This window comes from Anas platyrhynchos, chromosome Z (genome assembly GCF_047663525.1).
Source record: "Anas platyrhynchos isolate ZD024472 breed Pekin duck chromosome Z, IASCAAS_PekinDuck_T2T, whole genome shotgun sequence".
Classification (NCBI taxonomy): domain Eukaryota; kingdom Metazoa; phylum Chordata; class Aves; order Anseriformes; family Anatidae; genus Anas; species Anas platyrhynchos.
The window spans coordinates 9,055,309-9,078,131 of NC_092621.1; the positions used below are offsets into that span (position 1 = coordinate 9,055,309).

The 22,823-nt window shown below is 54.4% G+C and overlaps 2 protein-coding genes across 3 annotated transcripts; one reads left to right on the plus strand and one right to left on the minus strand.

Moving 5' to 3' along the window:
• Positions 1-4,556: 4,556 nt before the first annotated feature.
• Positions 4,557-7,394, plus strand: LOC113840111 (myogenesis-regulating glycosidase). Its single transcript, XM_027446201.3, has one exon. The coding sequence runs from the start codon at positions 5,124-5,126 to the stop codon at positions 7,212-7,214; it is 2,091 nt and encodes a 696-aa protein (XP_027302002.3). The 5' UTR covers positions 4,557-5,123; the 3' UTR covers positions 7,215-7,394.
• A 3,501-nt stretch (positions 7,395-10,895) lies between these two features.
• Positions 10,896-22,503, minus strand: MYORG (myogenesis regulating glycosidase (putative)). 2 transcript variants are annotated; one of them, XM_038170061.2, is made up of 3 exons: positions 22,356-22,402; positions 20,078-20,235; positions 10,896-16,170 (listed from the first exon to the last, which is right to left on the minus strand). In XM_038170061.2, the coding sequence occupies exon 3, from the start codon at positions 16,039-16,041 to the stop codon at positions 14,005-14,007; it is 2,037 nt and encodes a 678-aa protein (XP_038025989.2). In that variant the 5' UTR covers positions 16,042-16,170; positions 20,078-20,235; positions 22,356-22,402; the 3' UTR covers positions 10,896-14,004. The 2 variants fall into 2 exon arrangements, with proteins under 2 accessions (XP_038025989.2, XP_027302004.3); XM_027446203.3 differs by lacking the exon at positions 20,078-20,235 and having other exon boundaries at positions 22,356-22,503.
• Between the last annotated feature and the right edge of the window lie 320 nt (positions 22,504-22,823).

Genomic DNA, 22,823 nt, shown 5'->3' on the forward strand with positions numbered 1-22,823 from the left:
ATCACCTAGTCCATCCATCAGCCTGACCTACTGAGTCCCATCACTAAACCACAACCCTTAGTGCCATGTCCACCTGGCTCCTAAGCACCTCCATGGATGAGGACTCCTGCACCCTCACCTCCCTTGGTGCCCCTCCAGGAAAGCAGCTGAGTTCACTTGATTTGTCTAGAGCTGGAATGAGGAGAGCCTATATCAGAAACCCATGGCATTTGTGAGCTCTGCAGAAAGTGACCAGTCTAAATGTGCACATGTCAGCACAGACCAAAACAAGCCAGCTTAAAATCAGTCTCTGAGATCTCCCAGGTCTCAGGAAAGCAGATAATTCCTCTCCCTGATGCACAAACTCATGTGGAGAACAGCATCATTCTGCTCCAGTGCGTTTCAAAAGCCTGCATCCTTTCACACAAGCCACACACCACTTTTGGCCTTATTTCTTACACATGCAGGAAAGTGTTTGCATATAAAATCTCACTGTAGCTCCTAATCCTGTTCTTCCACAGTGCACTGGATGGCTGATGGCATGGGTTTGCCTCTTGTATAGGGATGCTTCTCCCAGTCCTTTTCATAGCTTTTCTTAGGCTGCCCTAAGAGGGAACAAGTGACTTTCCAGCTGTGGTCTCTTCCACAAGGAACAAGATAGTCCTAAAACTGCTGGCTCCCAGCCACATCACTTCAATGTCCTGTTAGTCTGCACTGACCTGCATCCCCTGGATCAGCCTTGTTCTTGGCTCCATCACCAGTTTGTTGACTGCTTTGCATTTTCCTCTTCATTTTGCAGCTCATGCTAGAGTGAATCAGGGTGAAGTGATGAGCACTTCTGTCTGGGTGCCTGGTTCAAAGTGCTTGTGAAAAATCAACTTCAGCCCTGCTGGGAAGTTTCTGAAAGTCTCAGAGAAGTCACTTGTGCGTGGCCAGGCTGAGTTCTGGTGGTCCTCACAGCCCTGGTGGTGGGAAGCCCTGCTCAGACCCACATCCCTCCCTGGATCATTCCTTCACCCGGCACCAGCCCAGAGGTCATTCAGAGCTGCCTGACATGACAGCACCTCTTTATTTCCCCATATTACCTTTATTTACAGAGCTCTTGGCTTATTTCCCTTCTCCTTGGGCACCTTTGGAGATCCCCAGAGCCCCAGACAAGCCCTGGGGGATGAGTGGTGGTGTGGGGACCGCTCACCCCGCAGCCCTGGGACCAGCCTGGTGGAGCTGCTCCCTGCAGTATCCCCGGCCTCCAGCCCAGGCTGTCTCGGCAGATGGAGCTGCTTCCCTAGGATGCAGCCAGACGCCGTGCCCAGACCCTGCCTCGGCTGATGCACGCAGCTTGGAGCAGTGCGTGGTGGTCCTTGTGTGCGGGCTCGGGAGTCGGACACGGCCCTGGGATGGGGAAGGAGCTGGTTTTTGCATTTTCTTTTCTTCCAGATGGGGAAGGAGGAGTTTGTCTGTGTAAGTAAGTAAACGGGACTTCCCACTTCAGCTAGGACTGAATGACATGTGCAGTAAACGCTGCTTCGTTTCAGGTAATGGGGGGGGCTGGGATCCTCTGAAGAAGGAAAAACCCCAGGAAATACTCCTGCTCCAGATCCGAGCTGCTCTCGCATGGCTCTGGGGCCACCAGGCTTCCACAGGGATGCCAGCTTTGCAGCAGTGCTTTGTAAACGCACAAGCCAGCAGAGATTTCACCGAGATGAGTTATAAGCCCTCTGTACACCAGCGAGAAGTGGGGAGTGGGGCAGGGACATCAGTGTCCTTGTCCCCATACCCAGAGCCCTTGGAGACGTCTGGGTCCCTGGGCGATTTCCCCCTTGCATTAAGCCCTGTTGGCTTTGTAGCTAATCTGTGTCAGGCAGTGTGACAACCTTGTCCCTCCTCTGCTCCTCTTCCTTGTCTGCAGTGACAGCAGAAACCTTTTTCCCTATGGTATGTAGGCACACAGGGAGTAGGGACAGGCCCCCGCCCCGGTGAGCTGTGAGTCTCACACACAGGCAGCTGTGTGCCGGGACATGGGAGCTGAGGGGAGCTGCTTTCAGCTTTGGGTGTGTTTGCTGTGAAAAAGTCCCACTGCAAACGGTTGGAAAGGGGCAGGTAAATGATTAATCTGTTCTTGCAGAGCCTGACAGAGCAATGGTTTGTTTATAGCCATGACTTATAGCTACCTATGGTGCTTTCGGCCAGAACTTGCCGTATACCCACCTGTGAGAGCCTGATAGCAACCCCTAAGTGTCTGATAACCTGCTATAAAAGGAGTCTTCATGGAAAGACCGCTCCCTTTATTTAAAGACAGGATTGCTTCCCTTTGGGTTTTTCCGCAGGTGATGCTCTGCTGCTGCACCCTGCACCAGGGACAGGCAAATGCAGCTGAAAGCTCCTGCCTCACACTGTGAGCCCAAAAAGCCTGAGGGTTCAGGTCTCACACATCTGGGAAGTAGACTGAGGCCTGTCAAACTCATTCCATGTGTGCCAAGTGCTCAGCTGAGGTGCTGGGGGCAGATGTGACCCTGGGGGGGGGCTCTCAGGGTAGGTGCACCAAGGGGTTTGGGCACGTAGCTCCCCTTCTCTCTGGCTGACATGAGCTTCATCCCCTGCAACCCTTCCTTAGCTCCCATTTAACTCTAAGAGGGTCTAAAGTCCTGGCTCATTTTCTGCATGTAAAGGTGGCAGCTATGTCAATATTTAATCTGTGCTGCTTAGATCCTCGGAGTGAGGAATCCAGGCTCCTTTTGGAGCAAAGTCTGCTAACTGATGGGGCAGAACCGGCACCAGATCAGCTCCCGATAAAGCAGCCCAAATAAAACACAACAATGTCCTGTGTCTGCATCTCCCACACAGGATTTGACCCCCTGGGGGATAAGCAGGTACCAGAGCAGCTCAGCATCCTCCTTTGGGGAGGAAACCCCAAAGGGATGCAGGGCACAGGGGTCCCGGTTCCCTCATGTGCCCTCTTTCTGGAGCTCAGCTTCTGTCCCCCTGCCTAACAGAGGGGTTCAAAGTGATTGTCTTGGAGAAAAACTGTGTGTGTGTGCATAGAAATTAGGAAAACTCCTGGATGTCCTTTATTAGTCCCAAATAATAATAGTCCCAAATTCCCTGTTTTTTCTTTTTCTTTTTTTTTTTTTTTAAATAATTTTTTAAATCATTTTTTTTTTTTGTTTAATATTAAAAAAGAAAAAGAAAAAAGCAGAAGTCTTGAAAAAAAATATAAAAAATATTTCCCTCTCTCTTTTTTTTTTTTTTTTTTTTTTTTTTTTTCATTTTCTTACTCTGGAAAATGGTGGGGCTCATCTTAAAGAAAAGCCCTTTTTCCAGGCTGGCCAGGGGGGCTAAAGGAGGAAGGAAGAAGAAGGAGGAAAACTCGAGGGCGGCAACTCAGGAGCTGACCCAGCACATAAAAACATCTTCAAAGCGAAGAGCTTGTTTTTCAAAAACACCAGGGTTTCGCTGGAAACGACCCGAGCTGGAGCCGCCAAGCAGGGCTGGGACCCAGGCCAGCTTTGGGGAGGCTGCCAGCTCTCAAAGTGTGCGTAACCCAACCTGCGCCCAAACTGTCCCTGCCCCACACCAGGACTGGGTCACCATCTCCTTGGGGCACCAGTGACCTTTCTTCTCCCTACCCCCTGCTCCCTAAGCCCCTTCCCCAACACTGATGGGTTCCTGCGAGTTGGGCTCCGCAGGAGTGATATTTGTCCAGGATGCTTTTATTCATTCTGGCTCTTTTTCAGGGCAAAGTCTTGCTCTCCCTGACAGCTCACTCAAAAAATAGCTCAGCGGCTCATTTTGCTGGCTGGGAGGCTGCTGCGATCGATACCGAATGCGGTGACTTCTGGTATTTTTAATGGCTCCCTGGGCAGCTTATCGTCTCTGTATACTTAGATACTGATGTCACAGCAGCGTGGGTAAATACACCAGGCATGTATTGCTGGGCATGGCTGGGCTGAGCAAGAAGTACTTCTTTTTTCTTCCCCTCCACGCAGGCTGCTCCTGCAAACTTGGGGTCTTGGAGATGCATCAGACCACACAGATCCCAGACAGGGTCAGCCCCATTGCCTCATGCTGCCTGCTCCATTTTCTGCCGTTTTTGTTGGCACTGGATGCTCTTTCAGGTGCTGGGAGCTGCACTGCACTGGCTGACTTTCCAGCTCATGATGCAGCTGGGATGTGCACAGCAGTGCTGTGCATTTCCCAGCAAAACAAGGATGTCTGCTTTAATGTGCTCTTGGTCTTGCAACAATTCCAGTTTAACAGCCTAACTCCAAACCCTGTGCCTAAATATCTTCCACCCCCGTTGCAGCGTAGCCTCTGGCCTGATGGAGGACAGATGTGCATCTTGGGAGTTACAGGACTTGAATTAGGACAAAAATAAATGGAGAACTGGATGGAGGGAAACATCCTTCTTTTCCCCAGCCGGTGCAAGACATCATGGAGAAAGAAGGGCTCTGGCGAGCACCATGACGCAGTGCAGTGCAGGCGGCTGGCAGCCCCAAAGCCCATGTGTGCCCACGTCCCCGTGTCCCTGCTGCAGCTCAGGAAAAGAGCAAAGTGCAGGGAGATAAAACTTCTGCTCACCGGGCTGCATCCCCAGGGGTGGTGGGAACTGCTGCAGAGGCTGGACACTTTGGCACAGCATTTCGCTACCTGCATTCAATGCACAGAAGCCATGGACAGGTAGGGAAATCTGTCAGGGCAAAAAATTGATATAAAAACAACAAAATCCTGACCAAATTGCCTGAGTCACCAGGTGCCAGCCCCTCTCCCTGGCCCCGTTCTGCTCTGTGTTCCAGCAGGACGCAGCGCAGCTGCAGCCAAAGGACAGTCACAGGAATCCTGGCACTGCCCTGCTCCAAAAAAGCTCAGCTCAGCTTCCAGAGATCAGGCTGCAGCAGCACAGAGCAGAGCAATCCAGAGCTGCAGAGACAGATCCAGGAGGATCTAGGGCTGTTCAGAAGATTTTATTGCTTTTTTCACTGTTTATAACCCTCTGTTTCAAAAAATGATGCTGCAGGTGTGAGTGGCCAGGCTTTGGAAAGAAGATTGTGATCACTTTCACATTGTATCCGGGCTTTTCTTTCAACAAGTAGAAGGAAAAAAAAAAAAAAAAAGCGAAGTATCTAACCAGATATTACAAAGGAGTCATGGAAAGTCAGATTACTCACCGAGCAGAAAAACATGGAAACGCTCAAAAGGAAGATGTCAAAGAAACGCATTTGCCCCAAAGCTCCATGAAGCAGAAGCCCTCGAAGGAGCTGAGGCCCATGCTGGGGGCCGTCACGCTGGGCCTCGTCCTGTTCATCGCCGTGGTGGTGGCCTGGTGCTACTACACGGTGTCCCTGCACAAGGCGGAGCGGCTGAAGACGGAGCTGATGGACCTGCGGGCGGACGGCTTCGTCATCAGGAACCAGCACGGGGAGGTGGTGTTCCGCCTGGCCTTCCGCTCGGGGAGCCTGGACCTGGAGTCGTGCTCCAAGGAGGGCGAGATCCTGAGCTGCACGCGCTCGCACCGCGGGCCGCTCAACTTCTTCATCCAGACGGTGAAGCCCAAGGACACGGTGATGTGCTACCGCGTGCGCTGGGAGGAGCTGGCGGCCGGCCCAGCGGTGGAGCACACCATGTTCTGGGAGGACGCCCACTGGTACGGGGGCTCGGAGATGAGCACCCAGCACTGGCCCATCCGCCTGGCCGGCTACCAGGAGCCCGTGCCCTACGTGACCAGCGACGTCTACTCCTTCCGCGACAGCTTTGGCGGCATCCTGGAGCGCTACTGGCTGTCCTCCAAGGCGGCGGCCATCAAGATCAACGACTCGGTGCCCTTCCACCTGGGCTTCAACGCCACCGAGCGCACCCTCTTCTTCCAGGCCCGCTACAAGGACTCGCCCTACAAGCCCCCGCCGGGCCAGCAGCCCTTCCCCGAGCTCAGCTACCGCGTGTGCGTGGGCTCCGACGTCACCTCCATCCACAAGTACATGGTGCGCAGGTACTTCAACAAGCCCTCCAAGATCCCCGCTGAGAACGCCTTCCGCTACCCCATCTGGTCCACCTGGGCACTCTACAAAAAAGATATCAACCAGGATAAAGTCTTGGATTTTGCAAGAAACATAAAGAAGTACAATTTTAATTGCAGCCACATTGAGATCGATGACATGTACACACAAGCCTATGGGGATTTTGACTTTGACCCCGTCAAGTTCCCCAATGTAACAGAGATGTTTGCAAAACTGAGAGAGGATGGCTTTAAATTTACCCTGTGGATTCACCCTTTCATACACACAGATTCCTCCAACTTTGGTGTGGGGATTGAGCGTCAGCTGTTCATCAAGGAGCCGTCGGGGCGGCTGCCGGCCATGGTGGAGTGGTGGAACGGCATCGGGGCCATCCTGGACTTCACCAACCCGGCAGCCCGGGACTGGTTCCAGAGCCACCTGCGCCAGCTCCGCCACAAGTACGGCATCTCCTCCTTCAAGTTTGATGCAGGTGAGACCAGCTACCTGCCCAAGCAGTTCAGCACCTTCCGGCCACTCTCGGACCCCAGCATCTGGTCACGGCGCTACACGGAGATGGCCATCCCCTTCTACGAGCTGGCGGAGGTGCGGGTGGGCTACCAGTCGCAGAACATCTCCTGCTTCTTCCGCATCATTGACCGCGACTCCGTGTGGGGCTACGAGCTTGGCCTCAAGTCCCTCATCCCCACGGTGCTCACCATCAGCATGTTGGGGTACCCTTTTGTGCTGCCAGATATGATTGGAGGAAACTTCCTACCGAATAAGACAGATGGTGCAGTTGAGATCCCGGACCGTGAGCTGTACGTGCGGTGGCTGGAGCTGTCGGCCTTCATGCCCTCCATGCAGTTCTCCATCCCGCCCTGGCTCTACGACAAGCAGGTGGTGGAGATCGCACAGAAATTCACCGAGCTCCACGAGTCGCTGGTGGCCCCATTGCTGCTGGAGCTGGCCGGGGAGGTCACCGACACGGGCGGCCCCATCATCCGGCCCATCTGGTGGATCTCGCCCCGCGACGAGGCCACCCACAGGATCGACTCGCAGTTCCTCATCGGGGACACCCTGATGGTGGCACCCGTCCTGGAGATGGGCAAGCAGGAGCGTGACGTCTACCTGCCGGCGGGCAAGTGGCGCAGCTACAAGGGGGAGTTGTTTGAGAAGACGCCTGTGCTGCTCACCGACTATCCCGTTGACTTGGACGAAGTTGCCTATTTCCATCGGATTTCATAACATCTCCTCCATCAGCTTTGCCATGGTCTCAGGAATTAATGAACCCATGACTTTATTGACCTGGGAATTTTTATTGCTTTTGAAGTAGAAATACATTAGCATGAACTCAAAGAAAATACTGTGACCTTTATTTAGTGTGTCAATTGCTGTAGAATAACTTATTAAAATGTATTGGATGAATGTCTTGGCTCTTGTAGTATGACTAATACAATGTATAGAAACAGATTCTCCACTCCTAATCTCTTCCCATCAAGAAATGCCATGCACACTTACTTTTTATATAGAATAATGATAATTAGATGGACTCCATTGTTACCCAGTGGTACTGCAGCCCTTCTCCTTAGATTTTTGTATTTTTTGTTTGCTTAGTGAAGGAAGACGTTGGAACAGAGTATTTTATTAAACTAAAAATAAATCAGAAAACAATCTGTGATTAATCTAAAGACAGCAGCACCAAAATTTCAGCCTGTACATTGGATGGGTGCTGATGCAGTACAGCAAGGAGAGTTTGTATTTCCCATGAACTGATTTGTCCAAGGAAGCAAAAAGAAGCTTTAGCACTTGCTAACAGTTTGGCAAACTTCCCCCCCCACCCCCCGCCTTTTAATGGAAGAAAGTGTTGAGAAACATGTCCCTGGTGTGGAGTCAGCCAAGCCTGTAAGCATGTGGTGAGATCTCACTGACAGTCAAAATTAAAACCTAGCAGCAAGTCATGCATGGGTGAGGACCACTAATGGGATCCATTCATGGTTTGGGTCCGTATTTGGGAGCAAGGGTGCAATTTGTCCACCACAGAGATCCCAGGGAGGACTTTAAATTGTCCTCCTGAGAGAGCTTGTATAAATAACATACTAGCCCAAGTGCCCTCCTGCATCAGTTTCCCCATGGAAAATGTCCTCCCATGCCACCAGCTGTGCTGATGTCCATCAGTTGGCATGCTTCTGCCCTGGGACATGACTTCTCCTGGGTGACAGCATCTCAACAGCGCCTGTGGGTTTGGGAAAAGTGAGCTGGCTCTGAAATGTTCTCCAGTCTTGGTCCAATCTTCCCCATTTCTAAACTAAGAGAAGTTTGAAGGTGATGTGACTGAGGAGTTTAGGAGAATTCTGAGTTCTCTGGGCTGTGATGCCTCTTCCCAAAGCAAGAGACTGATTCTTTCTCTGCCCCCAACAGGCTGCTGGCGGCACCTGGGGGAGGTAAAACTGTGCATGGCTCAAACCAGGAGAAAACCCCCTTCTTTAGGGGTTTGCCCCAGAGCTGGTCCATATCATGAGTACACGGGGGCTTGAGAGCATCATGGTCACTCCAGAGCTAATTTGGTGCTCAGTCTACGCAGTCCAACCAGAGGATCCATTATGGTGCAAGGACCCTATGTGGCCACAGCTGCACAGGAAAAGACAAGCCAGGATGGTTTGTAGATGTCCTCGAAAGCAAGGTGAGAAAGCAGCCTCAGCCCCAGTGATGTTGACAGTGTGGAGAGGGGGACGGACAACCCACCAAACCTCCCTCAATCCAGGGGTGTGAAGGGGTGATGACTGCTCAATGCCATCAAATGGTGATGTTTGGGGTCATTGCTTTCCTCCCCTCTGGGGACCAAAGTGTCCCAGTGGGCCCCAACAAAGCTCCTTGGCTGTTGCTTCAGCAGGAAAAAAGCTTTCTAAAAAGCTGAGGCTGCATGTGGTACTCACACAAAGCCTGCTGGTGCCCAGGCTGGTGGGGGTGAGGAGCCAGCCCCATCATCTCTACCTCATGATCTGTGTGCATGGTCATGGCTCTGCTGTCCTCCTGCATCACAGGCTGGGGGGGGAAATGCATCTCCAAGACCTTCTGCACCCACTGGGGATGATACAGGCTGCCTGATCCTAACAGATGCCCCTAGGGAAAGGAGAGGTCAAGTCCATGTGGCTGCAAAAATCCCTCCCCAAATCTCCATCCCTGCCTGCTCTCTCCCCCTCTGCCTCTCCCTGGCGGGCCTTCACGCTGCTGGAGGAACGTCTGGTTTGCCTTGCTGAGCTTTAGTCACGGTTGTTTTTTAGCAATCCCAGCTTCCCAGCTTTGAGCAAGTGCTGTGCTTGCTGGAGGGGCTGGTGACATGGGAACATCGCTCACTCCAGGCTGTTTTCATGTTTTTTTTTGGAGGGGGGTGGTTATTATCCTTAATCTTTGATTATCATTGAGCTACAAATCACCGATCCCCATTGGCAAAAAAGTAAATGTATTAAAAACAAACAAACAAAAACCAGTTCCTGCCTTTCTCTACTTGGCTGTGGGATTTTGCATGGCCCAGCCCAGCATTATGGCTTTCCTGGACTCCAGGACTGCCTGTGATGGAAGAGGTTGTTTTGATGGAAGAGGTTGTTTTTCCCTAAGGTTGCCAGACTGGCTGCATGCCCAAAGGGGATCTGTTGCTGTCAGCTTGTCCTTTCACCACGGCTCTTCCCAGACATGTGCATTTTTTTGCCATTTTTTTTTTCCTCTTACTTTCAATGAAAGCTGTGATCTCAGGCAGGGCTGGACCTGCTCCCAGCCAGGACCCCGTGGCTCAGCAGTCACTGCCCCACTGGCACCCGTGGGCACCTCTGCAACCTGGTTTGAAATGAGCTGGGCTTTGGCTGTAGCCTCTCTTGGTCTGGATGTGGCCATGAACACCCCTCACCATGCAATGCACAGCCCTGGATGTATTTTTGAGCCCTGCCTAATGTGTGGTTTAGCATCACCCCGTGATCGGTGGGGTCCAGCTCCCATTTTGCTGGGACCCAGTGTAGTGCAGATCCTCATGCATCTTTCCTGGACACAGCTCCAGCTCTCAGGAGGATGCAAAAACACCCACCCAAAAACATCAGAAAAAACAACAGCAATCCAACTCTAATCCCAGCAACTCCAGGGAGGACTTGTGCATTACTGAGGACTGCTGCAGGTGCTGGAAGGCAGCTCCAGCCTGTCCCAGGTCTCCAGAAGCACCAGCTTCACCTCCCATGGGTGAGCATGAGCCTGCTGCATGGATGCTGCTTGCACACAGGGAAGAAGGCAAAGAATTGGGAAAATGCCTTCTGCTGCAAAAGCAGCAAATCAGTTAGCCTCATCCCATCACCTGAGTCGTGTAAGTTTCATGAGCTGTTTCTGGTGCTCCCATGGCCAAAACCATCCACACCACCCCTCTACCCTGCCAGAGCAGCGTGGGAAGGGGACCTGGGGACAGCAGGGACAGGCAGTGCCCCAGGTGAATTTCTGGAGCCTCTGTGGGAAGCTGCAAGCAGCCTTGTCATCTCGCACACAGTTTCGAACCGTGTGTCTTCTGTGTCAGCATGGACCAGCTACCCCCCCAGGTTGGCACTGAGGGGCACTTTTGGGGAAAGAATCAGCAGAAAGGGTGTCACAACTGGTCTGATGCAGAAGCAGGAGTCACCTGGACGTGGCCTTTTCTAGGCCAGCCCCAAGCCACAGCTCTTCCCCTGCCACGGGGATGCCAGGGAGGGCGATTTGTGACCCATCCCAGCCCGTGCTGCAGGAGGGTGGTTGTGGTTGTAGGCAGCCCCTCCCTTCAAAACACACATCAAAGCTTCAGACCACAAGTTTTAAATAAACCAGCAGCCTCAGTTCTAATTTCAGTAAAGCCTGGGGTGAAAAAAGCCCCAGATCTGCCTGAAACACTGGCCCCACATATAGACAGACACGTTAAACTTCTTTTTGTTTTCCAAAGTTTTATATCAATCAAGGCAATTGATGTTACAGTCTTGTTTTCATAACAATTCAGAATTAGAAAAGTGGTTAAAAACAACCCCCCCGGCATTGTGGTCCGACTCAGGAAGGCGTGTGAAACCCAAGCACCCACTCAGCCGACACACAACGGCACGAGCTTCCAAACCCAGTCCCACAGGCGTCACGTCGACCTGCTGCTCAGACACAACCTGCCAGAGCCAACTGGAAGAGGCTGAACCAACCCCAAGACCTGTTTTGGGGCTTTTCCTTGGCTGAGTCAAACTAGTTTTGGACAGCGACCCTTGGGTAAGCCAGAGAGATATCCCCAGGGGGAGGTTCCCAAAGTGTCTGTGCACGGAGCGCTTGTGGTCTGTGAGGTGCTAGGGATGCTCCAGCTGGGCTGCAGGGCTACAGCACAGTGTTAGAAATAGTGGTTTTGGTAAAAAGCATGACGGAGAGGGTACCTAGAAGCTTCTGATAGCTTGAGGCAGCACTGTTGAGCCTGTCTCCAAATTGTGGGGAAGACTTGGTGCCATGGACAGCCACCCATATGGGCCCTTGGGAAGCCACCTGCTCCTCAGCTTCATCCCTTACATCCTCCCAGCTTTACCCTAACCACAGCATTTAGAAAAATAAGGATACTTTATAATCTCAGTCGTTTACAAGTTAAGAAAAACCTCTAACAATAAACCTCTTTACTTAGAGGGAAGGGGAAGAATGGCATGTCTAGTGGAGACCTTTCCTCCACGACCTTCCTGACAGCGCCCTGTTGAATTTGGTGCTTTCCTGGCACAAAGCTGCTAGGGTCTGGCCACACTGGACTTTTGTTTTCTTCACCCCTGTGAGGGGACCAAGGCACTCATCCAGTCACTCCCATCATGTTCACAACAAAAGGATCCTAACGGGAGAACTGATTAGCTCCTGGCCAGCAAGTGTCTCTAGCTTGGAAAAGCACTGCCACTTGCACTGCGGTCAGGGAGCAAACCTGAGCTCTCCACAGCTGAGCCTGGGACATACTTGTGCTCCCACTGGGCAGGGACCTGTCTCGTTTTGAGGCCAAACCACCAAATTACACAGGTCAGATCCAGCCAGGCCTCAGGGTCAGTTCCAGAGTCAGAGACTCACAGAGGAGTTGAGGTTGGAAGGGACCTCTGGGACCTTGTGGTCCAACCCCTGCTCAAGCAGGGCCACCCTGAGCAGGTTGTCCAGGGCCATGTCCAGGTGGCTTTTGAGGATCTAGGAGGAGGGAGTCCATCAAATTAAAATTTCTCCCTTCCTTCCTAACCATAAAAGCACTTTAGATATTGCCCGAAGCACCTGAGTTTACTCCTGGGCACCACCACAAGCTCCTTACAAGGTACAGCTCCTTTGCTTCCTCCTGCAAGCCCAGAGCAGGAGATGGGCTTGGAGAAAGACTATCACAGGTACCAAACCCTGCCCCAAATACTGTTCCATCTCCCTGGGTGGCGGACTCGTGCCTGGATGCAATCTCGTAAGAAAACCTGCAGCTGCTGTACTCCCCTTGCCTTGAGCCTTTCCAGCTAACACAGCTCAATCCTGTGCAAACTTGTTAAAAATTAATGGGCTGAGGGGTGCCGGCAGCTGGGGCATGGCCAGGAAAGTCCTGCCCTGGGGAGCAGAGCTGCCAGACTGCAATCCTGCTAGTAGGCTAGTGGTTTCTTGGAGCAGAGGCTGCCCGTGTCTCTCTAAGTGCTTCCTCCTCCACAAAACTGAAAGGGAAAGCTGGAAAAGCATCCGGAAAAGGAGGGGCAGAAATGCAGAGAAAATCTCCTCTGAGGCCATGGGAGTGACCTGAGCTGAGGTCTTGCCCATCCTAGTAATGGGAATTGGGGGTGCAGGAACACGTCACCCCGCATCCTCTCCAGAAGCCTCCAACAGCAAGCCCAAACTCTGAAGAAGACCCCTGCATCTCCGGGAGAGAGAGGAGGGCTGCACCAAAAAGCCCTACACAACAACATCATCTCTCAGCTCCAACCCGAGATGAAGATGGCTATTAGCTTAATTCCATGGTACATGAGAACATTTCCTTGGGTGCAGCGAGAACACCCACTGGCACAAAACCATCAGTGCAAAAGCCGGTGTTTTCCACCCACCGGCAAGCCGGCTAGCAGCAAAACATCGCATCCATCCACAACGCGTGCCGCTTGCGGGAACCTGCTGTTCCCGGGGAAGCAGCACACAGACCCCTGGAGATTTGCCCTTCTGCCAGCAACAAACCTGAAAGCTCATCTGTCCTTAAAAAAATAATAATAAAAAAAGATGATATCTGCAGGACTATCGCGTAACAGAACAGACCATAAATGTGTTAAAAAGAGTGATTGGGCACACTGGTAGGGACGGTGCTGCTCTAGAAGAGGCAGTGTTGACACCCGAGGCAAAACACACAGGGAAGAGTCTTGCAGCAGGCGTTAGATGAGTGAGGAGGGGAGATGCAGCTTCTCCAGCAAGCGATGTGCAGTTCCTACAGCTGAAATACCTGCATGTCATGCGAGTAACCTGGCCTGCCTGGTACCCGGAAAAAGGGGAGCATGGGGCAAGAGTTAGTCCAGTGCCAAAATAAAGGGGGGAAAATGAATCTATATATGTGTATATATATATAATCTAGCTTGTTTGCTGCTCTTAAAAAAGTCATTTTAAATATATTTGCCATATTAGAAAACTTAAGGCAGGCTGTGCTGTAGCAACCCTCCCACATCACACACCCCCATGCCAGTGCTGGGTGCACCCATGGGACAAGAAACGCTCCCACAAGGCACTAACCAACCTTCCCCTCTTGAAATCCTTGGGAACCAAAAAAGTATTAGCTTTGACTGCGTGACAACTTTTTCCTCACCTATACAGAGAAAATTCTGCCTACTGTAACCCAAACAGAGCATCCCACCTGCCCCAAATTAAACAAACAAAAAAATCAGATCACACCTCTCCAAATAACAAAAAAACCCAAGGACAATAAAGTCTATTTAATTCCCTTCGGCAATCCCAGACCCAAATGAAATGTGCAATTAGAATTATTATTTGTTACAAAGTTCTAGTGTAAGGCATGGTTATCCCAAAGCTGATGGAGGAGCTGTTACGAAACCCAGAGGAAATAGGCAACTTCGTCCAAGTCAACGGGATAGTCGGTGAGCAGCACAGGCGTCTTCTCAAACAACTCCCCCTTGTAGCTGCGCCACTTGCCCGCCGGCAGGTAGACGTCACGCTCCTGCTTGCCCATCTCCAGGACGGGTGCCACCATCAGGGTGTCCCCGATGAGGAACTGTGAGTCGATCCTGTGGGTGGCCTCGTCGCGGGGCGAGATCCACCAGATGGGCCGGATGATGGGGTCGCCCGTGTCGGTGACCTCCCCGGCCAGCTCCAGCAGCAATGGGGCCACCAGCGACTCGTGGAGCTCGGTGAATTTCTGTGCGATCTCCACCACCTGCTTGTCGTAGAGCCAGGGCGGGATGGAGAACTGCATGGAGGGCATGAAGGCCGACAGCTCCAGCCACCTCACGTACAGCTCACGGTCTGGGATCTCAACTGCACCATCTGTCTTATTCGGGAAAAAATTCCCCCCAATCATGTCAGCGGAAATAAAAGGGTACCCCAACATGCTGATGGTGAGCACCGTGGGGATGAGGGACTTGAGGCCAAGTTCGTAGCCCCACACGGAGTCGCGGTCAATGATGCGGAAGAAGCAGGAGATGTTCTGCGACTGGTAGCCCACCCGCACCTCCGCCAGCTCATAGAAGGGGATGGCCATCTCCGTGTAGCGCCGTGACCAGATGCTGGGGTCTGAGAGTGGCCGGAAGGTGCTGAACTGCTTGGGCAGGTAGCTGGTCTCACCTGCATCAAACTTGAAGGAGGAGATGCCGTACTTGTGGCGGAGCTGGCGCAGGTGGCTCTGGAACCAGTCCCGGGCTGCCGGGTTGGTGAAGTCCAGGATGGCCCCGATGCCGTTCCACCACTCCACCATGGCCGGCAGCCGCCCCGATGGCTCCTTGATGAACAGCTGACGCTCAATCCCCACACCAAAGTTCGAGGAATTGTAGTTTATAAAAGGGTGAGTCCACAAGGTGACCTTAAAGCCATCCTCTCTCAGTTTTGCAAACATCTCCGTTACATTGGGGAACTTGACGGGGTCAAAGTCAAAATCCCCATAGGCCTGTGTGTACATGTCATCGATCTCAATGTGGCTGCAATTAAAACGGTACTTCTTAATTTTTTCAGCAAATCTCAAGAGTTTATCCTGGTCGATATCATTCTTGTAGAGTGCCCAGGTGGACCAGATGGGGTAGCGGAAGGCGTTCTCGGCGGGGATCTTGGAGGGCTTGTTGAAGTACCTGCGCACCATGTACTTGTGGATGGAGGTGACGTCGGAGCCCACGCACACGCGGTAGCTGAGCTCGGGGAAGGGCTGCTGGCCCGGCGGGGGCTTGTAGGGCGAGTCCTTGTAGCGGGCCTGGAAGAAGAGGGTGCGCTCGGTGGCGTTGAAGCCCAGGTGGAAGGGCACCGAGTCGTTGATCTTGATGGCCGCCGCCTTGGAGGACAGCCAGTAGCGCTCCAGGATGCCGCCAAAGCTGTCGCGGAAGGAGTAGACGTCGCTGGTCACGTAGGGCACGGGCTCCTGGTAGCCGGCCAGGCGGATGGGCCAGTGCTGGGTGCTCATCTCCGAGCCCCCGTACCAGTGGGCGTCCTCCCAGAACATGGTGTGCTCCACCGCTGGGCCGGCCGCCAGCTCCTCCCAGCGCACGCGGTAGCACATCACCGTGTCCTTGGGCTTCACCGTCTGGATGAAGAAGTTGAGCGGCCCGCGGTGCGAGCGCGTGCAGCTCAGGATCTCGCCCTCCTTGGAGCACGACTCCAGGTCCAGGCTCCCCGAGCGGAAGGCCAGGCGGAACACCACCTCCCCGTGCTGGTTCCTGATGACGAAGCCGTCCGCCCGCAGGTCCATCAGCTCCGTCTTCAGCCGCTCCGCCTTGCGCAGGGACACCGTGTAGTAGCACCAGGCCACCACCGCGGCGATGAACAGGACGAGGCCCAGCGTGACGGCCCCCAGCATGGGCCTCAGCTCCTTCGAGGGCTTCTGCTTCACTGGTGTGAAGTTTTCGGGCAGGAAGGTGTACATGGCGCCCTGTTTTCACTAGCACTCTTTTGCAGAGGAGTGGGAAGAAAGATGTCTTTGCAGCCAGCCCGGGCTTCTCAAGAGAAGAAAACTGAGAGTTCCCACCTCCACCGAGCCCTGGAGTGCCTGTCTCTGAAAAAGAGGATATAAATCATCTCAGAAGAACCTCCGAATCAAGGGATCTCTTGTCCCCTCTTTGCCATCTCGATTTCAGCAGCTCCCCACGCCTCCCTGGTATTGGGTTGGGACACTGCAGACAGGGCCCCAAGACACCCCCAAGCCAACATTTGGGGTCCCCAACCTGAACCCCACGGAGGGCAGCACCCAGGGCAGTAAGAGCCACAGCAGAGCACGGCAGCTTTTCGGCTCCGTCCCGCTCCCCCTTTCATGGCCCCGGGGAAGGAGGCTGCTTGCAGAGCCAGGAGCCGCATGGCTTCCCCTTGGCTGCGGGCTTGACAGGCTCGGCCAAGCACAACGCTGTGGGTTCAGAGGCGAAAAGTGAAGTGAGGACACCAGGGAGCGAGGAGCAAAACCAGGCAATGAAGGAGCAGGGGTGGAGAGGAGCCGCAGAGCCGACGATGTCTGCCTCAGCCCAGCAGGATGCTGGGCTCTCTTGTGGGCTTGGTGTGGGCAAGGGCAGGACTAAACACCATCTCCTGGCTCCTTCCAGATAAAATGGCCCCAGGCTAGCAGCAGAGCAGCCTGTCTGCTTGTGGGGGATTAGGGGGACCTGAGCATCACCCAAACCCCTGTTCCCCTCCACAGAGTTGCCCAGGTGTGATCCCGAAGGGTTGCACTGCAGCAATTGGGCACGGGCTCTGCAAACTACACAGCATCTGTTGTTCGTTTTGAAGCAGCTCTTGGGCCAGGTCTCACAGCCTTACTGTCAGAAGGAGGAAGGCTCAGAGCAGAGCAGGCTGCCCGCACCCCATCCCTGAGAGAGCCGCTGCTGGGCAGAGACGTGGGGTCAGAGAGAGCCCAGCAGGGACACAGGGGACGTCTGGGGCAGAGGCTGCAGGGACGGGATGCAGGCAGGCAGGATGAGCGCCGGCCAGGCCACGTCACCTTCTGCTGGGTGTCTGTAACCTTCTGGGCTGCCAGTCGCTTTAAATGGGATTACGGCGGCATTAGGAAGCGATTAGCCTGAGCAGGCAGTGGGTAGAGCTAAACGACCTGTCCCGCGGCCAAGTCCCACTGAGCCCTCGCTCACCGGCCAGGAGCAGCTCCAGTCACCCTGCCCGTGTCACCCAGGGCCACGTCCTGCCCACAGGAGGGGAAGGGGACCCTCGCCCCCCAGCACGAGCCCAGCTGCCAGCAAAATCAGGCAGTAAAGGCGGTGGTGGGAGATCCTGCGTTGGCATTACACCTTCATCCTCCTCCAGCAACACTCCTCGGTGTTTAGAGGGGACAGAAGTGGGGATGGTGCTGGGAAGGTTCACAGAAGGGTTTTTGACACAACTAGCACAGCCAAGTGATGCTGTGGGGACACTGTGATGCCCAAATTGGAGCTGCTTCCCTGCCACCCATCTCCACCAGCATGGACACCCGTGGGAGGTGAGAGGGTCCGTGTGGGTGTGCCAGCACCACAACAACACACACGGGGCCAGTGCAAGTGGCTGGGTGTTTCCAGGCATTTAAAAGCATATGCTTAGCCCAGATGAGCTCCCTCCCTCTCTGCACTGGGAATTTTTGGGATGCCAGTGACAGAGCTCCCGCTATCAGAAACAAGTGTGTGCCTTGTACGTGTGTTATCTTGGGGCCGGGAAGCTCGAGGGGGGAGAAAACAAAATGCAGCCACCCACCGAGCAGAACTGGCAAATTATTCAGGGAAGAGGATTTTTGAAAGCTGTCATGTTGGATGAGAAAAGGGAAATAAATGGCTTTGTCTCTCTTAGATTTCATCTAGGATTTTAAGCCTCTGATACTGAGCTGATCCTGCCATGGTGGAGATGGCCCCCTCCTCATCTCCACTTAAAACTGAGAGCAACAAAGCAGCCCCCTGCTCCAGGGACTTGCTGGATTTCCATCTCCCTTTCAGGAGGCTGGTTTATTATTTATGAACTACTTTGAATCCGCTCTATTTTTAGGCAGTTTCTTTTTCCCCCTCCATGGGCTGGAATTTGTGATGTACGCGAAGGAGCTGGCACCACTGCTGCCACTCAGGAGCGAACCAATGCAGTTTGTAGGAAAGGTTTTCGGCCCCATTCTGCCTTGGAGCTGTTCACAACCTGGGTGTCCAAGCCAGCAGACTTAACTCAGTCTGTGGGTCCAGGCTGTCCTTGTGTCTGGCACACCCAAACAGACACAGGATGGATGCTGGGGCACCCATCCAGTACAAAGGCTGAGCCAACCTCTGCGGCTTGGTAGAGGAAGGGCTCGGGCAGCCCTGCATGGAGGCAGAGCACCATCCTGCACCGTCCCACCACAGAGGATGGTATTCACCAACACGTGCAATCAGCAGCACCCAAAAATGCAGCACTGCACCACGCAAAGTGCCCAGACCTCAAGCACTGGTGCAGGCTGCAACTCGAGCCGTTTCAGGCACTCATGGTGGGGGCAAATTTGTTGAGCCACAGGGCTCAACAGAGCTTCAGCAGCACAAACTCTGTAAACGCAGCAGCTGTCCATGGGGTGGGACAGCCGAGAGCATGGCTGAGGTAGGATTAAACCCCTTTTGGTGCATGGGGCTGATGGGCTGTGTCAGATGTCACCTCTTCCAGGATGGACCTTGAGGTCTGGACGTCACCTCCTCGGGCACAGCTCTGCCAAGCAGGCTGTGAGAAATGTTTGCAGCTGGGGGCCAGCAGGAGCTTGCTCTGTAGCTGGCCCAGACCTCCTTGGTTTTGCTTTGTTAACAAAATTTGCAGCTCACCATCCCGTGACCTGTCCCTGTCCCTGTCCCAGACCAAAGGTAAGTCTTCTACGCTCTCCCGAGATTACGCCCACCACCTCGCACGCGGAGAATTGCCTGCACACGCCACGGCTGTTTCAACATATTTTGGAATGCAAACTTGTTATTTTGCTCCAAGGCGACATTGCGGTGACCTCCAGCTCCTCTAAAAAAAGAAAACGGGCAGGGAGGGCGGCAAAGCCAAGCAGCGTGCTTGCAGCTTGCTGCGACGAAGCTTCCCAGCTGACCCAAAAACAAAGCTTTTTCTTCCCTTTCCATGGAAGCAGCCAGTCGCCTTGCCTTGATCTGCGATGAAAGCAAAACACCCTAGCAGGACACACTTTACAGAGTAAAAATAAAAATTCATTTTTCGACCGGTTCTATTTTTACCAATACCGCTGCTAAACGCGGGCTGCGAGACCCACAGCACCACTAACCCCAGCACCTTCGTAATGAGGTCACTGGTTTAAAAATGGTCACTAACAACTAACGGGTCCCTATCGCCCCAGCAGGGTCAGACCCAAACTGTGCTGGTGCCTGCACTGATTTCCCAAGCCAGGATGTCAGGAAACTGTGTGTCAGGTGGTGCAAGGTGCTGCCACCTCTCCGAATGTCTTGGCCAGGGTCAAGCAAATGAAACACTGCAGAATTCACTGCCAGACATTTCCAGCCCCTAAAAGAGCAGGGAATTAGGATGGCAAAAGGGGGAAATGACTTCTCTGCAAAGCATCTACAGGAACAAAAGAAGCCTCTGAGTGCACAGCCCTTGTGACTTGCTAAAGGGACTTTGCAGCCCAAGTCTGAAAGGGGCTGGGATGAACAAACCCTTCTGTGGGTTTATTTTCTCTTTGAGGAATCAGAAAGGAGCCAGGGGGGCAGGGGGACACATGGGGTACACAGGGCAGCACCGGCAAGGGGGGGCACAGCTGCTCCAGGTCACAGCAGGGCCCAACGCTGCTTGGTCTGAAGGGCTGGGGGACAGGCCAGGAGAAGGGGGTCACTTTGCCTCCTGCAAAGTGACAGCTGCTTCCCTGCGTTTGGGATGCCGCCTCCCTGCCAATACACAGCAGAAAATTCCCCACCACGCCTGGCTGTCGGGTACAGACAGCTCATCCCGCCGGGGACACGGGGCACGGTGCCGGCACCTACCTGTCCATCGCCTCCGGGGAGTACCCGGCTCCGCTGCAGATGTATTTTAAGCACATCAAAAATCCATGCTGCTGCATCTCTCTGTCCTCCTCACAGCACCGGGAGGTTTCAGGGCATGGAGCTGGCTGTGCCCTGGGCAGGCTGCGAGCGGCACGTGCCTGCGGGCAGGAGGAGGGGACCGGCACGTCACCAGCATGTCACCGGCGTGTTTTCTCGGGCACTGTGACGGAATCGCGTGCAGCCAGCCCTCCTGCTGTGGTGGCTGCTGCAGGCAACACGGCAGCAAGGAGAGAGCACGGAGGGTGCTGCTGGCACGAGTGGGGTGTTGGCTTTGCATCCCAGAGCCTCGGGATTCAGGCTCAGGACTCATCTTCCTGCGGCAGGAGTGGGAAGGGAGGGGAAACGCTTGTCCCACCTGTGTTCAGAGGCTTTTAAGAAGCAGAAAGCAAAAAACTCACACTGCTCCCATACCAAATTATTATTAGTCCTCCCAAAAAAAGTCTAAGCACAGCTATGATTCAGCACCGTAATGGAGCTGCTTTGAGCAAAAGGAAACAACCAACCCCGCTGCTGCTGGCTGGTTCCTAAGCCAGGATCAAGCAGCACCGAGCACCCAGAGGATAAACCCCAAATATGTGAATATAGAGCTCATCCATGGACTGCAGAAATGCTGCTAGGACTCGCATGGTGTGCAGAGACAGATTTGAGGCTGCACTATTCCCTCTGCTGAACCTTAAATACTTCCACCTGTACTGCAGGAACTGGCACTTCGCAGCCCACTTTTGTTCCTTCACACTGCCCGCACCGAGTGGTGCTCCAAACCCCTTTGAACACCTCATCGGGTGTTTGACCATGACTGCAATGCAAAAAGGTCCACAGTGAGACAATTCTGGTGGCAGATGTCTTAAGATTGAATACACCTGACAATTCTCTCTTCACGTCATCTTTCCTTGCTCTTTAATGTGCACTGATTAGTGAGACGAAGTTCCAGTAAGCTGGTTTTTCAGTTTAGCTCTGCACACGTTTGCAATGCCCCCAGTAGGTGCCTAACACTTGCCCCGCGATGCCTCAGGTCATGCTCTTGGTGACCAAATTTCTCCAAGCTGCTGAACTCTCCAGCTCACATGTGTAGGAAAGGCGAATTAAACAAACTTGCCCTGAAATCCTTCCAAGTGCAATTGCAAAAAGCGATCTCTCATGCAGGACAGGCTTTAAAACACAGTGAGTGGCCAGGGCTAGAAGTGCCCTGGCAGGGGACATTCCCCCAGCATACTGCTTGTGCCTGGCTGCAGTGAGAGCACCTCCCCAGTGCCTCAGCCCTGCTTTGCCCCCCAGACCCGACCCAAGCACCACCACCATGACTCCCGTCCCCTGTCCCATGCCCTCTGGACACGTTGGTTCCACATCTCCCCCACGGCACACGATAGCTCAGACCCTCACTGGTGACTCCATGCCAAGGTGGCCACGGAGCCGTGCTCCCACCCCAGGCTGAAGGAGCAGATCCGTCCTTTTGGGAGCACTCCCGTGCCCTTTTGGGAGCACTCCCGGGCGCTGAGGCTGGCTGAAACCCGAGCTCACCCCAACACTCGAGCACCACAAGGTGATACCAGCAAGAAACGGGAACCCAGGGGCAGCCCCTGGCACAGCCTCCGCAATTTTCCAACCCTTGCGAAACCCCCAGGTGCCTCCAGCTCCAGCGCAAGCAGCAGGCGATGAGCACCGAAATTTCTGCCCGTATCCGACAGCACCAGTGATGCTGGCCAGCCTTGGGCCAAACGCGAGTGCCAAGCTGTTAAAACACCTGCTGGCAGCTCCTGCGTGCCTGGGTCCGATGTGAGCCTCACGCCTCACCCGCTGCAGGGCTGCGGTGCCCGTCCCGCTGGGCATCGCCCACGGTGCCCACGCAGCCCAAGAGGGCACGGGGAAGGAGAAAAGTGGCCAGGGGCTCCCTGGGGCACCTCCACTGCTCGCCACCACCACTCATGGCAGGGGCTGGTGGCCGGGCTGTCCCAAAGACCCTCGGAGCCCAACCTGTGGCTGGAGCCGGGGTTCGGGCAGCCCTTTCGGGGCGGCAGACCCCCTCCCCACACCCTGCAAGAGGCAGGGGGATCGGGGCGCAGCCCCTACACCTAGCAGGGCGAAAGGACCGCACCCCGACCAGGGACACCCCGCTGCCTGGGGGTGCGCACCCCAAACCTGCCCAGGGGGCACCCCAAGCCCCCAGCCCCGGGAACCCCTCGGCACCCCCTCCCCAGCCCCAAGGGGCCGCGGCACTTACCCGCAGCCCCGGGCCATGGCCGGGCTCCGGCCGCCGAGCACACCGCCTCCCGCAGCGGTTCCGGGGCTGGGCGGAACCGGGGAGCTCGCTCCGCCCTGGCCCGGCCCCCCCTGGCCCTCCCCGATCGCCACCAGTCCCCTCCAGTCGTCCCCAGTCCCCCCCTGGCCCGGCTGGGGCGCAGCGGGTGGCTGTGAGGCAGGGGGTGCTGGGGGTGCAGGAGCTCCCAGGTCTTCGCTAATTAACCACACGCCTTCATTAATGGCATGCAGCCATTACTGTCATACCCCCACTCCTCGCTTAGCCCCATGCCGGGGGTCCTGGTGTGCTGCTTCTCCTTCTGGTGCAGTCACTGCGCTCCCAGAGCTTCTCCTGCGTGCTTTGGTTTGGGCACCGGCCCCCAAGATTTGTTCCATTTGTCCCCAAGGCAGCGGCTGCTGGATTTTATCCCAGGTCCCCTCTCCAGTGACC

Coding starts and splice junctions, on each gene's coding strand:
- LOC113840111 (XM_027446201.3), top strand. CDS start 5,124: ATGGAAAGTCAGATTACTCACCGAGCAGAAAAACATGGAAACGCTCAA.
- MYORG (XM_027446203.3), bottom strand. CDS start 16,041: ATGTACACCTTCCTGCCCGAAAACTTCACACCAGTGAAGCAGAAGCCC.